Source organism: Etheostoma spectabile, chromosome 14 (genome assembly GCF_008692095.1).
Source record: "Etheostoma spectabile isolate EspeVRDwgs_2016 chromosome 14, UIUC_Espe_1.0, whole genome shotgun sequence".
NCBI lineage: Eukaryota > Metazoa > Chordata > Actinopteri > Perciformes > Percidae > Etheostoma > Etheostoma spectabile.
The window spans coordinates 1723985-1736986 of NC_045746.1; the positions used below are offsets into that span (position 1 = coordinate 1723985).

Below are 13002 nucleotides of genomic sequence, written 5' to 3' on the forward strand. Positions count from 1 at the left end.
TACGACAGGAAAGTCAGTAATTTGCTTTCAGAATAAAAGCATATAGATTTAGGACTGGACTGCAGATGGAAATTAGCCCTTGGGCTACAATCTGGCACATGTAGCCTACATGTACTGTTGTGCATGTTCATCAATGTGCATTCTGAATGAATAAATAAATAAATAGGAAACGTCTCGGTGTGTGTAGTAGCAATGATAAGAATAGCTTAAAAATCATCCACAAAACAAAGAAGATCATGTTTGAACGGAAAACATGTGGAAAAAGAAGGGCAGAAAAACATCAATCTACTTGTTGTTGTGGTATCGTATGAAATGATAATGAATGGTTGAATTGTGAAACTTTAATCCGGAAACTGTGCGTTTTATTCCAGCTGCCTTGACCGCGTTAAGCCGTCGCTCTTTTTGACTGTTGGCTTTGATCAGATAAGAGGTTCAAGCGGACACATTCTTTTGCACAGTAGGTATAACTGAAGCTACATTTTGAAAGATGGATTGTTCAGAGGAGGTTCAGTCCGTGTCTGAGGAGCCCACAGCTCAAATGGAACTAAAAAGGGGAATGTCGATTTTCATTGATGTAAGTAAAAAAAAATGTTCATCTTTATTTACAAAATGTATTTCATCTTTACTAATCACTAGGCTAATAATGCAAAAACACTTAAGCATAACGCATGACTATATTATCATTTTCAAAATGTAGTTAACAATCTAAAGCCTGTAGCAGAAAAAATCAAGGAAAACAAAGGAAAAGGAAAGGAAAACATGCTTCCCCTGATAAAAACATTTTTTATTGATAAAATCTAAGTTTTAATTATCTGTTGGAGGTTTTTCATCACTTATGTTATTATGGATCCCCTTTATGCATGCAGGGTACAGAGGGGTCTAATATTTTCTAGAATTTATTCAGTTGACAAGCCTGACCTTTAATTTAGATTCATTGTCAGGATTTCAAAGGCTGGCCATCCATTTTTAATGTCAGTGTTCAAAACCAAATACCAAGTTAATGAATAGTCTAATGGTTTAATAAAAGTCAGGGTGTTATTCATGCTGATCTTACCAAGCCAAATCTAGCTCAATTAGAAAAAAACATGTTGTTGTTTTTCAGAACTTTTTGATTCTAAAAAGTCACATTTTTACATTGTTGAAATACACTACAAGAATTCTCAACACTTGTTGATGAGGATTTCAATATAAAATCACATCTTATATGCATATCAGTACAGCTAATGATCTTCCTCAATTGCTTTTATCTCAAGAGCTTTCCCTTCCCTGATTCACGGCACTGCATTCCGCCTTGGTACCCACCACCTAATTCCTCCTCATTCCTCCACTATTTCATTAGTTTGTAAAGTTTTATCTACAAATCTGACTGCCTTTAGTTTTTATGAGAAACAAGAGTTACAAAAGGTGGAAAGCAGTATAATGTCCAATGTCACATTGATGTTGAACAGGTACTTTATCTTCTGGCAAGGAATCAAACCACTGCTTGTCTTCAGAGGCGAGTTGGTCATCACAGTGCTGCTTCTATTGTTTCTTGACATCTTCTATAGCTTTCACCTCAGCTGACTGTGTGTTATTAAAACCCAAAAGCTGCCTAACAGTTGTTTCATTCCGGAACAGGTTAGATGGGCTGTGCCTCCATTTTGGATGCTGCTGTGGTGCCAGATTTCCACTTTATTACCAGAGAATAGAGAGGAAAAAAATCTGTCAGGCTTCTAGTCTTGGTTAATTGAATTAGTTTTACTCATTAGATGTAAAAGGTTAATTAGGATGAGATGAGACAATTAATCAGCCTGAGTTACGGTGCGCTGACCAAATCTAATCAGCTTACATTTCGAAAAGATTTTCAATATGCATGAATGTCATACACATGAGTTAATATGTACAGAAAGAGCAGCTGTCTGGTTGAAGAGTTGGGGATCAGATAAAAGTAGGGCTGTGACTAATTCCATTGTTGATCATGCATATTCATTGTTTGGTCTATAAAACATTAGAAATCATGAAACCTTCCTAATAGTCCTACGTCATCTTGAAGCCAATTTGATGTCATAAATTGTCTTGTTTTGTTGGACCAGCAGTCCAAAAGCCAGAAATATTCAATTTACTAAAATTTTAGACAAACTAAGCAAATATCCCATTTGAGAAGCAGAAACTATCAAATGTTTGGCATTTTTGCATGAAAACTGTCTTTATTGATTATCAATATGGAATGAGGGCATGAAGAAGTGATGATTGATTGTTTTGTACTTTGTGCATTTTTCCCCTTATTATTGTTATTTCCCCCTTATTTATTTTTGTTTGTATTTGTTGACCTGAATGGCAAGGAAGCTGCTGCCCATAAAGTCTTATTTCATCTAATTTGATTGATTTTAAAGATCTGGTATGGATAGGAGATGAGTAAAAGGTAGAACTGAGACAGATAGGAGTTTATTGGTTGGGGACAGAAGAACAGGCAATAAAAGATATGATTAGCAGGAAAATTAGACTGAATTATGTAAGTCGGACTGCCAAGAGAAGGTGGGTGGGTGTTTTTTATGAGTATTTTTACCCCTTTGTTGCAAAGAACGGAAGTCCCCCAAGCTAGGAAAATCCAAATATGGAAAAATGTATTTTAAAATTTATATCTTGCACATTAATTGGTATGCTGTCAGATGTAGCCCAAAGTACTAATGTCTAAAGAGACTCAAAACACAAACTCAACAAGAATCTCTTCTTGTGGGCAGTGCTATTTCAAGGTGGTTGGAGCCTTTTCAAGCTGATGTGGACATTGCCACTCTACCTTTCATCTCCTCTGGACTCTGGGACAGCACTATCAATAATTTAATGACGCATTGCTTTTGAGAGTGTGATCAATGTTACACACACACACACACACACACACACACACACACACACACACACACACACACACAGTGTTTTAATTTAGATGATGTTAAACCTTTTTGACATCCCCTTTTTCTTTTCCGTGTTACAGATTTTACGGAGAGCTGATAAAAATGGTAAATATTGCACAAAGTCTTTCCAGACTTTCTCACTCTCACACACACACACACACACACACACACACACACACACACACACACACACTTTGGCATTACCTTGGCATTATGTGAAAACCTACTTTCTCAATGAAATTCTGATCATGCTCTCTGCTGATACTCTTTCAGTTTCCATAGAAACAGGAACATGACCATCCTCTCTGAGGTTCAGAATGAGAAAAATGTCTAAACTTTGTTAGACATTTTTATAACAGTAAGCAGTCCTCTCTTTAGGGGCATATAGGTGGAGGTTCACCGCAAATTTTGCTATTGTTTTACCTCCACTATCTTGTGCAGCATTATCACAACATGCAGTATAAACATACAAACATGCATGTTGCTGTTTACTAGGGACAACGGGAGTCTGAAATCTTGCATGGTACACAGCATTTTGATTTACTGAGTCTGACTTATTCAGTCAAGTCAGTCTGATAGACGGTTCTGCATTTGTGTGTGGTCAGAAAATAAAATTAAACTTCTTTGGATTACAGTAGCCTTTTTAAATGTAGTCTATTGCTTTCTCCTTTCATTTTGACCCATGAGGAGGGTAACAACTAACAATGTGCTGATTTTAATTTGTTACTTCTGTCAAAATGCATATATTACAGATTGTTTGACTGCACACTAACAGTATCTTCATCTATGTGTGTCAAGTTAACATGTGTCATGAAATATATAACCCTGCTGACACACACTTTTACACGTCATGTTTGATGTTCATAGAGGCTACGTTCATATCAGGATATCAGACCGTCAAACCACTGTTGAGTGTTGTTAGTTAAGAAACAAACTGAAATAAGGTTTCATTTGACAATTTGACAGATACCCTCACATCAAAAACGATATACACCACAACTCTTGATCACATGACTTGCTTCGTTATTCATTAAATCTGTCCCTCACTCGAGGTCTTGTCAGATAAAAAGTCATCCCACATGTTTGTTTTCAGAGTTGTGCAAACAGCCGTACTTATATGTCAGGCCTGTTCCAAGATTATTTCCGAGCTCAATGAGTGAGTCACTGTGCGCTTGATTTTTGTGCATCTCTCTTGTGTGACATTTCAAACATACTGAACATCACCTCCAGATCAGCTGCTCAGTAGTGAACATAAAGATCCGCCACCTCATGTCACACAAACATACAGAAACTACTGCAGCCAGAAATGTGTGGGAAAAAAATATTGTCTGTGGATGATAATCTTTATTTTGCTGCAGGATATTCAGTTTTAGGGCTTCTCAATATGAAATTCTGTTTATTTTTTATCACATAAATATTTCACAAAGCTTGGGCCTTTTTATTCTAAGCATAATTGCAGAGCCTCAAATCATAAAAAATACTGTTTGAGATTAACATCAAGTTGACCTAATGGAACAAAAGGTGATTACCAATATGATCTATACAGTTGATGCCATCTTTTGCTGTATTAGCCCCTACAGTATCTGGCATGCTGCATCTTATCTAAGTTATTTTAAGTCACCTTTGTGTTTATCAGCTCAAGAGTTGGACTTAAATTCTTAATTAACAAGTCTTTGATTTATTTAAGGAATCTTTTAGAAATTGGCCACCTCATCTAACATGGTGCTGCAGTCCTGACTGAGCTGTCCTGTCCTTGTTCTGACAAGTTACATTTTTGCTCTGTCCCCAGATGATGGAAAGCTGTCCTTTGATGAATTTAAAGCCTACTTCTCCGATGGAGTCTTGACAGCTGACGAGTTAAAGGAGCTCTTCCACACAATTGACACTCATAACACAGAGTAAGTCAATGCATTGCTTTATCTTTTTTATATTATTCCATGGAGGACAGAATTGAGATGTGGATGATGGAGGAAAGGTAGATGACTAGACAATTTAGCGTGTTTGGTGTGATGACATGTGTAGTCTCAGTCAACCACCTGTTAGCAACTGACTTTTTTTAAGACCCATACAAGCAGACCAGAAGCCAATGTTTCAGTCTGCAGATTGTGATTTCATTAAATAAACTGGTGGAAATGAAATTGAACTGAAAGCTGCTTGTTTTCAATAAAGACAATAAATGTTCTTTTTACTGTTATTTTTCTTACATATCCATCTGGGTTAATAGTGTGAAAAAGCCACAAAAAAAAAGTTATATAAATAATCTACTAATCTACCCATCAAAAACAAGGTATATTACCGTTGGTGAACAAGTGGAAACATTAACACAATAAATTCCTGTAATAATCAATTACATAAAAATTTATGATCAATCAAAGTAGTATATATTGTAGATAGGGCTACATAGATACTCTGGCTCCTTCTGTCAGTGTCTTCAAACAGCTCTACTCCTGCCTCAGAGCTCTTTCTAGTGTCTGAAATACACTTTGGTGGATTTTAAGCTCTTTTATGTTTTAATCTTAATATGTTTCTCATTGCTTCAGGCATCATAGTATTTAAATCCATAGTTTAGTATTGACGCTGATGGAATGCCCTTCGCAGTCAAAGGGAGAAAGATTAGACATAACAACACAATAATTCATTAGCCATGATATCATTTGTTAACCTCATTATGAGAGTATCATTAGATGTGAAATTTACTTGTTAGCCACAATCACTCACACAGAACTTTACTGGACTGTGTTCAATCGAAACAAACGTGTGCCTCCCTGTTTGTTGATTTGAAACAGTCTCAATTAGAATCCTGTAATGATTAAAGACTGGTTCACTAAGCCGTGAGGTCTGCATCACAGGCTCCCTAGCCTGCTCAAGTTGATGTTGAACACTGAAAGATTATTTGAAACATCAAAAAAATAAACATAAACCACAGATATTGCATTTAGTCTATAAAAGATGTGTGCATGAATAATTTGTAGTTGAAGTTACACAGGGGCACCAGCATGTGCAAAACTGTGCTATAATTCATAATGCTTCTCAGAATCTTTACAATACAGTGGTATTCATTGCTTCACTTGTGCATGCTCCTTTTGTAGATAATGTACCTTAAAATGTCAAAGCAGCCAAGTTTCAAGCCACCCAAGTATGAGCCTTTTAGTGAGTTACATAGTAGTGTCTAACCTCTGGTTTAACTCCTCTTTGCCTCTAAGTGTTTTCTCCTGTTTGGACTGATTGATTGCTTCAGCACTTTCTCTCTTGTGAGCAACAGCTATACAGCTTGTGTGGAATCTAGTTAAAACTGGCATAACTCCCCAGGGTCCGTCATTGTTACAAGGACAAAATGTCTCCTGTGTCAAGTTGTACAGATATGAAATGAATAATCTTCCACTTTGAAACACTCTCTTCACCTACACCTCTTTTCTTTAGTTCTCCGTTTGCGTGTGTGTTTTCAGACACTAATCTCACTCAGAAGTCCTTAAAACACACTCATGCATTGACATTAATCACAAAATACCTGAAGGGTTTCCTGTGAGGGATTCACTGCCTGGACCATCTGGGGGGAAACGCAACTAAATTATTCAATTACTCATGACATATTTTTACTCGCTACTATTTGTCACCATACACTGATTCACCAACTGCAGGAAATGTTTTTGCAGGGATGAAGGATTAATCTGTCACCTCCGTTAACTTTGAAAACCTTCTGTTTTTGGGGAATTCTTTTTATTTAAATTTCTCTCTCAATTTTGTTTTGCAGCAATGTGGACACTGATGAACTCTGTGGTAAGTTAATCATTCACACAAATAAGAATAACTTTTAATAACAGTAATAAGCTGTACTGTTCTGGCTTAATCTTGCTTTAATTCATAGTCACACTATCGACTTAAATGCTACTTGACATTTTTCCCAGCATAAGGGAATAACCACGTAAAATGTGGTCACATGCTCTATGACCAAACCCCTGCAGGCTGACTGAGGCGTCACACAGTGCAGTTTCAACAAAACACCTACAGCCCTGTCCTAGTTGCTTAACTCACAAAATGTTTTTTTTTTTACTTTTTTCCTTGTCTTCCTACTGTGAAGAGTATTTCTCCCAGCACCTCAGTGAATATGAGAATGTTCTGGCTGTCTTAGAAGACCTGAATAAGTCCATACTGAAGGCGATGGACAAAACAAAGAAGGTGAGATTGTAGAAATGAAACCATCACCTCAACATAACTGGGGGGTGTATTGCAAAGCTACTCCCTGTATCTGTAATACATTTAACATCTGTATTCATTTCTGTATTTGAGTATCTTTCAGGCATGGAGGATGTTTTAAAATGTTCTATTTTCATTTATACTCCATATATGTATATGTATGTGTATATATATACATACATATATATATGTATACATATACATATATATGTTTATACAGTTTACAGTTGCTGCTCACAAAATGTACAAAGTAACATATTTTAACCCAAGTGAATCACATAATCCAGTATGATTTGTCATTGACTTCTAGCTTTTTTTAAGTAGCAAAAATAAAACCTGCATGACTGTTAATTTTCTAGTTGGAAATGTATATAAAAATAGAAAAGAAGGTTTTACCTTTGATAAAGTACAAGTCAGAATTGCACTGGGCCATATACGATTTTTGGTTGTGTCCTTTATAATGGGAGGAGGTCCTGATGAAAATAAAGTTGGTTGGAAGTTTGATAAGTAATCTCTAGCGCAATGCAGCATGCATTGCTAAAAATAACACTTGTGCACCATCTGCACTGCACAACAAATCTGTTGAAAAGTTACTGAAGATGAACCTTGCTGAATGTCTAAATATCTATCTTAAAATTACACCTCCATGTTTGTTGATATTTTGTTATTTTGGCTAATAGCTGTTTCCTTTCACACCTAACAGACAACAAGCACCTCAATTACTTGTAAATACTTGTAACAATACAAGAAAGAGATTATATCATCCACAATCATTATAAATGCATGATGTATGGACTTTTGTCCTTGTTGTAGATGATCCTCCACTGTAAAGAGTGAATAAGCAGTGTGTATGATGTGTGTGTCTGTTGTGACATTCGTGTGTTGTTGTGAAAGTTGTGACATTTGTGTTTAATTGTGTAAACCTTGTCACTGAAAGAAAATTGCTAAAAACAAATCTGTTATAATTTGGATGCTATTTGCATCTATTTAGAACAAATTCTTTCTTCATATCTGCATAATCATATTAATTAAAATCCTTGTGACCCACTCATACACACGTCAACACCGCCACACAGTGAACATCACACTGAACATCACACTGACATCCCATGCAGCGCACATGACAATAATAGTAAGAGATGTTTGATTTACGCACGGTGTGGACTAAACTGAACTTCCCCAGCATGCTCCTCTGCTGCCCAACTGGCTTCCTCTCAGATCTCCCATTAGTCTGATTTCCATTACAGAGCTAAAAAGGATGAACCAGGGCTCATTCATGCTACTAATTAACCCCGGAAACAAAACATGTTATGATTCTTTTTGTACTTGTGGCCAACATAGACAAGGAATTGAATGTATTTTGGCTGCATTATCAAATAAATACTGCGTTTGATCATGCTTTGGAAAAAAGCTTTATCTTGATCTTACTGTAGAGTTGATGCCTTTTAAATTATCAGAGAGAAGAAGAGGGATGACAAGGGAGAGAAAAGGCAAATAGACAGATGAAGGTAAATGATCAGAGATGAAATAGGAAAAAAAGGAGAACTGAAGGGACAAAATGTTGAAGAGAAATAGGAAAATTACGTTTTATGAAGAGAGGTGGCTTTTTAGATCTGCAGGGAGAGCTTCTTTTTCTTTCAACCCCCCTCTCTTTCTCTGCACTCATCTCATCTGGCACATGTGACACACGCTGTGAAGCTTAAATCACTTCTCAGATCTGCACAGTAGCAGACATGTCTCAGTGTGCCTGCTTCATAAACAGAGTGGGAGTCCAAGCGTTCATTTTTTGGTAGTTCTCTATTAGCACAAAGAGAGTAACACATGATGACATCCAACTTCAACACCTAAAAACGGTGGTGACACAGATAAAGACAAAAAAGATGGCACTGATGGAATATTTTAAGGATAGTGGTTTCAAATATAACATGATTTCAACAGGCATACTGCTACCTTGGAACCAATTTATATCCTTAAAATATTTAAAAATAATGTATTTTTTCTTGAAATATGTTTCAAAAAGGTTAGACCAACAGGAAAATAGATAAATTGCATGTGCCTTCATTTCTGCAAAGGAAATGAAACACAGATACTTTTGCAATCCCTTTGCAATCTTTCTTAGACCTTGAGTAGTGCCGAGCTGTGATGAGGTGTGAAAATCAAATTACACCTCAAGTAATTTTCTCTTCTCCAAGAAAATAGTTCAGAGAGGCAAGAAAGACAACAAGAGAGAAAGAGGAAAAACAGCAGAGGCAATTCAATTTTATTTATGGTGTCAAATCATAACAAGAGTTGTCTCAAGACACTTTACCGATAGAGTTGATCTGGACCACACTCTATAATTTAAAAAGACCCAACAATTCCACTAATTCAGTGTGAACACACTGCTGATGTCTACCCAGTGTTACCCCTCTACAAAGCGCCCGTACAACATCATTTTGCACACACAGCATCATTTTGAATTTTGTGACACTAAAATGTGTTATAGAACTATATAAGAGAGAAAATAAATGAATTATGTGTTGCATTTCTCTGTTAGCAAGTATTGGCTGATTGAGAAGGAGAACAGATGCTGCATTAGTCACAGACTAAAGCTCAGCCATCTTGGTTGAACTGTATACAGTATGTATTTGAGTGGGTGGTCTCTGGCTGTGAGGGGTTCCACTTTTTTTGCATTAGAAGATTGTTAGTGAGTATTTGTGTGACCTTACGTATGCTCAAGCTAATTTGCTTGATTGTGTGTGCGGGGGAGCTGGAAGAAGATTGTGCATCTAAATCAAAGCCATGGCACAAACTGTATAGGCGTCTGTGCTGAGACACTCTGGGTTGTATTTTGCACAGATAGTCATGCCAAAGCTATTTAGGCTTCCCATACACATTAGCAAACCTTTCCTAGCAGATCTCAGGTGGTGCTCACCTGCAGCAAGAGTAAGTTGTTGTGTTCTTCGTAGTATTAGGTGCAATATTTTTTCGTACTGCAAAAGGTTTTTAAATTATGAAATTAAAGAAAATAATAATAGTAAGCACTGTGGTTGGATGGAAAATATATAGTACATACAATAGGAAATCTGCACCAAGTGTAATATGCAATCATGCAATTAGGTAGTTATAATGTACAGCAAGTGTTTACTAATCACTAAATTAACAGGTTGCAACACACAAACTACTTTTTTTGTGATCAAATATTTTTATTTTACTCATATTTAAGCATTAACAAACAATACATTGGGACATAGGAACATGCCACAGGGCCAAAGAAAAAAGAAAAAAATACACAGAAAGGAAAGACGGGGAGGGTGGAGACCTAACAAAAACACAACAGCGGGAACGGAGCTTGCAGCTACAAATTAGTTCTTATGTAGAGATTAGCTGCACTGTTACCCCAAATTTGTTGACTTTACAAGAAATTTGTGTGGACTTGCTTTAAACCGTAGGTTTTACATGAGGGAAGCTGTTGTATTACCACAGAGTGGTAAGTGGATGCTGTAGACAAATCAAGTTTACCTTAGTAGACATTACTAAAAAATATCAGTGAACATACTTTTTTTTTCTAGATTCATGTTGTCTAAAATAAGCATGTTAAGTTAAACATACAACAAAACATTACAAATATAAACCATTAGGCTACTTACAACCACTAAAGTAAAGTTTATTCTTCTTTGATTCTTCTTCTCCATATAATATATATTATTTATTTTCCTTTACGTCAGTATGATTTTTAAGAACAATGTATTCAATACATTCATTCCAAGAAACAAAAACAATGAAGGCAACATGAAACAGTGAACTTTTCCAATGCACTGCGCTACATGTTATATTTCACTCAGGAGACAGAGGTGCTGATTTCCCAGATTTTTTCTAGTTTTAATATTTTCTCACTGCCCAGAGCCCGTCAGTTCCCACCCAATCTCATTCACGGGGCAACAATAAATGAGACAAACGTGAACACTAAATCAACCATACAAAACTAAAACCCAAATAACATAATTGCACACCAAACATTAACAGAACATTATCAAACACACTAGGGCAGAAATCGTCCAAAGCAGTAAGCTTTTTAGTTATTAAAACAATGATATATATACTGTTATTATAAAATTTATTAATTAGCTACTGTATGACTCATAAATACATCAATCAAATATTTGAATTGTTGAAGTTGATAAAGACCAAAAACAGAGCTGAATATTGAACAATATTAGTAATATTGAACAGATGCTCCGTATCTGCTTGATGTGTAAAATGAGCAACTGTTTGCTAACAAGTTTGCCATATTTGTCACATGTCCACCTCGGTTGGATGGATGTGCTCATTCTGCCTCTCTGGCCCTCTCTTCAGACAGATTTCCACTTCTCCAGACCCCTTCACTGTTATTCTTCACATGTCCATTGGACGCATTCAGACTTTCCTTTCATTCCAGAGCCTTCCAATCCCACCTGCCCTCAAATGAGCTTCCACGTCCATCTCCCCACCTGCACCTCATTTCCTCATCAGCCCTGCAGCACATACCCATTTCCCCACCATCCTCATTATGTGGATCAGAGTGGTTATAAAGCAGCAGTCAATGTGGTGCGTAAGCGAGCTTAAATAAAAAAATAAGTGGAATACAAATTACGTTACTTTTTGCAAAAAGTCAACAAAACTACACTGTAGCCTTATTTGATATGCTTCCAACCATTTGATGAAAACGTACCTACTTTGCATTTAAAAGTTTTAAAAGTTTGCTTAACATTTTCTTGACAATCGAATGAAAACAGTGTTGACAACAAGTTATTGCAGATTACTGTATAGTTTTAATGGTGCAACCTGATGTAGCAAATCAGTAGTTTTAAACTATAGACAGTAATTTCTAAGAATTTTGCAAGGATTTTACATGCAAACTTAGTAATATAGGCCTATCCACTTGTCTATTAATGAATAGCTGGAGCAACTTATTACCATTTCTCTGTACTTTTCAGTGATCATTTAGGAAGCAATTCACATTTCAGTCATCTTATTTTTTTATTTTGGATGATTTGATGATGATTTACAATCAGGAATTTAACCATTTGGCAAAAGGTGAGTTCTGATTGCATGACTGTTCGGGGTTTTGTAGTCATAGCCCCTGCAGTTTTTTTCAGAGCTTAATTTTTAACAGAGGTCCTAACAACACAACTCTTCATACATCTCAAAACAGGCTTGGTGCAACCAAACACTGCAGACAAACCTTCAGAACACACTTAGAGTAAAAACACAACCAATAGAAATCATACAACCATCATAGTTTCATTTTAAATCATTTACATGTAATAAAAGGTTTAAATTGATTGTAGCACCAGTGCACTGCCTCAAACAAATAACTCATTCGATATTTTGTACAACTAAGAATAAAAAGATCAAGAGAAAGGCAAAAAGGAAAATTTCCTAAGCTGTCTAAAATGACTGCATTGGGGAGGTGGGAACACAAATACACACAGACACAAAGGTACAGTACAGATCACAGGAGGTAATCTATGCTCATATTGTAGACAGGGGACTGACCTTTACCAGTTTTGTCATGACTCGCTCACTGAAAGTGCCTTTGTGTGTTCTGAATGTCAGGGGATCATACAATACCTGACATGACCGATAGAAATGACCAATTCTGTTTTGTTTTTTGTTTTTAACGCAACAATGCAGAAACCAGGGATTCTCTGTATTTTTGTTCTTGTGAAAAACAGAATTAAGGTAGTTAGTTACAAACTGTTCAATCTTTGGATGTGGTGTTGGATAGGGCCAATGGGAAAAGCCCAAGTCTAATGATCTGCTTTGTATTCTGGAGAAGAGTTCAGCTCTCTCACAAGAAGACTCAATATACTGTAATTAGGGCGTGTGTGTGTGTGCGTGTGCATAGACTCGTGTGTGTGTGTGTGTGTGTGTGTGTGTGTGTGTGTGTGTGTGT

The 13002-nt window shown here is 36.4% G+C and overlaps 1 protein-coding gene across 1 annotated transcript in view; it reads left to right on the plus strand.

The window, feature by feature from the left end:
- Positions 1-350: 350 nt before the first annotated feature.
- necab1 (N-terminal EF-hand calcium binding protein 1) overlaps positions 351-13002 on the plus strand; it is a 25476-nt gene continuing 12824 nt past the window's right edge. Inside the window, exons 1-5 of the mRNA XM_032535970.1 lie at positions 351-574; positions 2972-2996; positions 4681-4789; positions 6643-6668; positions 6970-7067. Of these exons, the coding sequence (XP_032391861.1) occupies positions 488-574; positions 2972-2996; positions 4681-4789; positions 6643-6668; positions 6970-7067 (345 nt within the window). The 5' untranslated portion in view covers positions 351-487. The remainder of the gene's footprint in view (positions 575-2971; positions 2997-4680; positions 4790-6642; positions 6669-6969; positions 7068-13002) is intronic.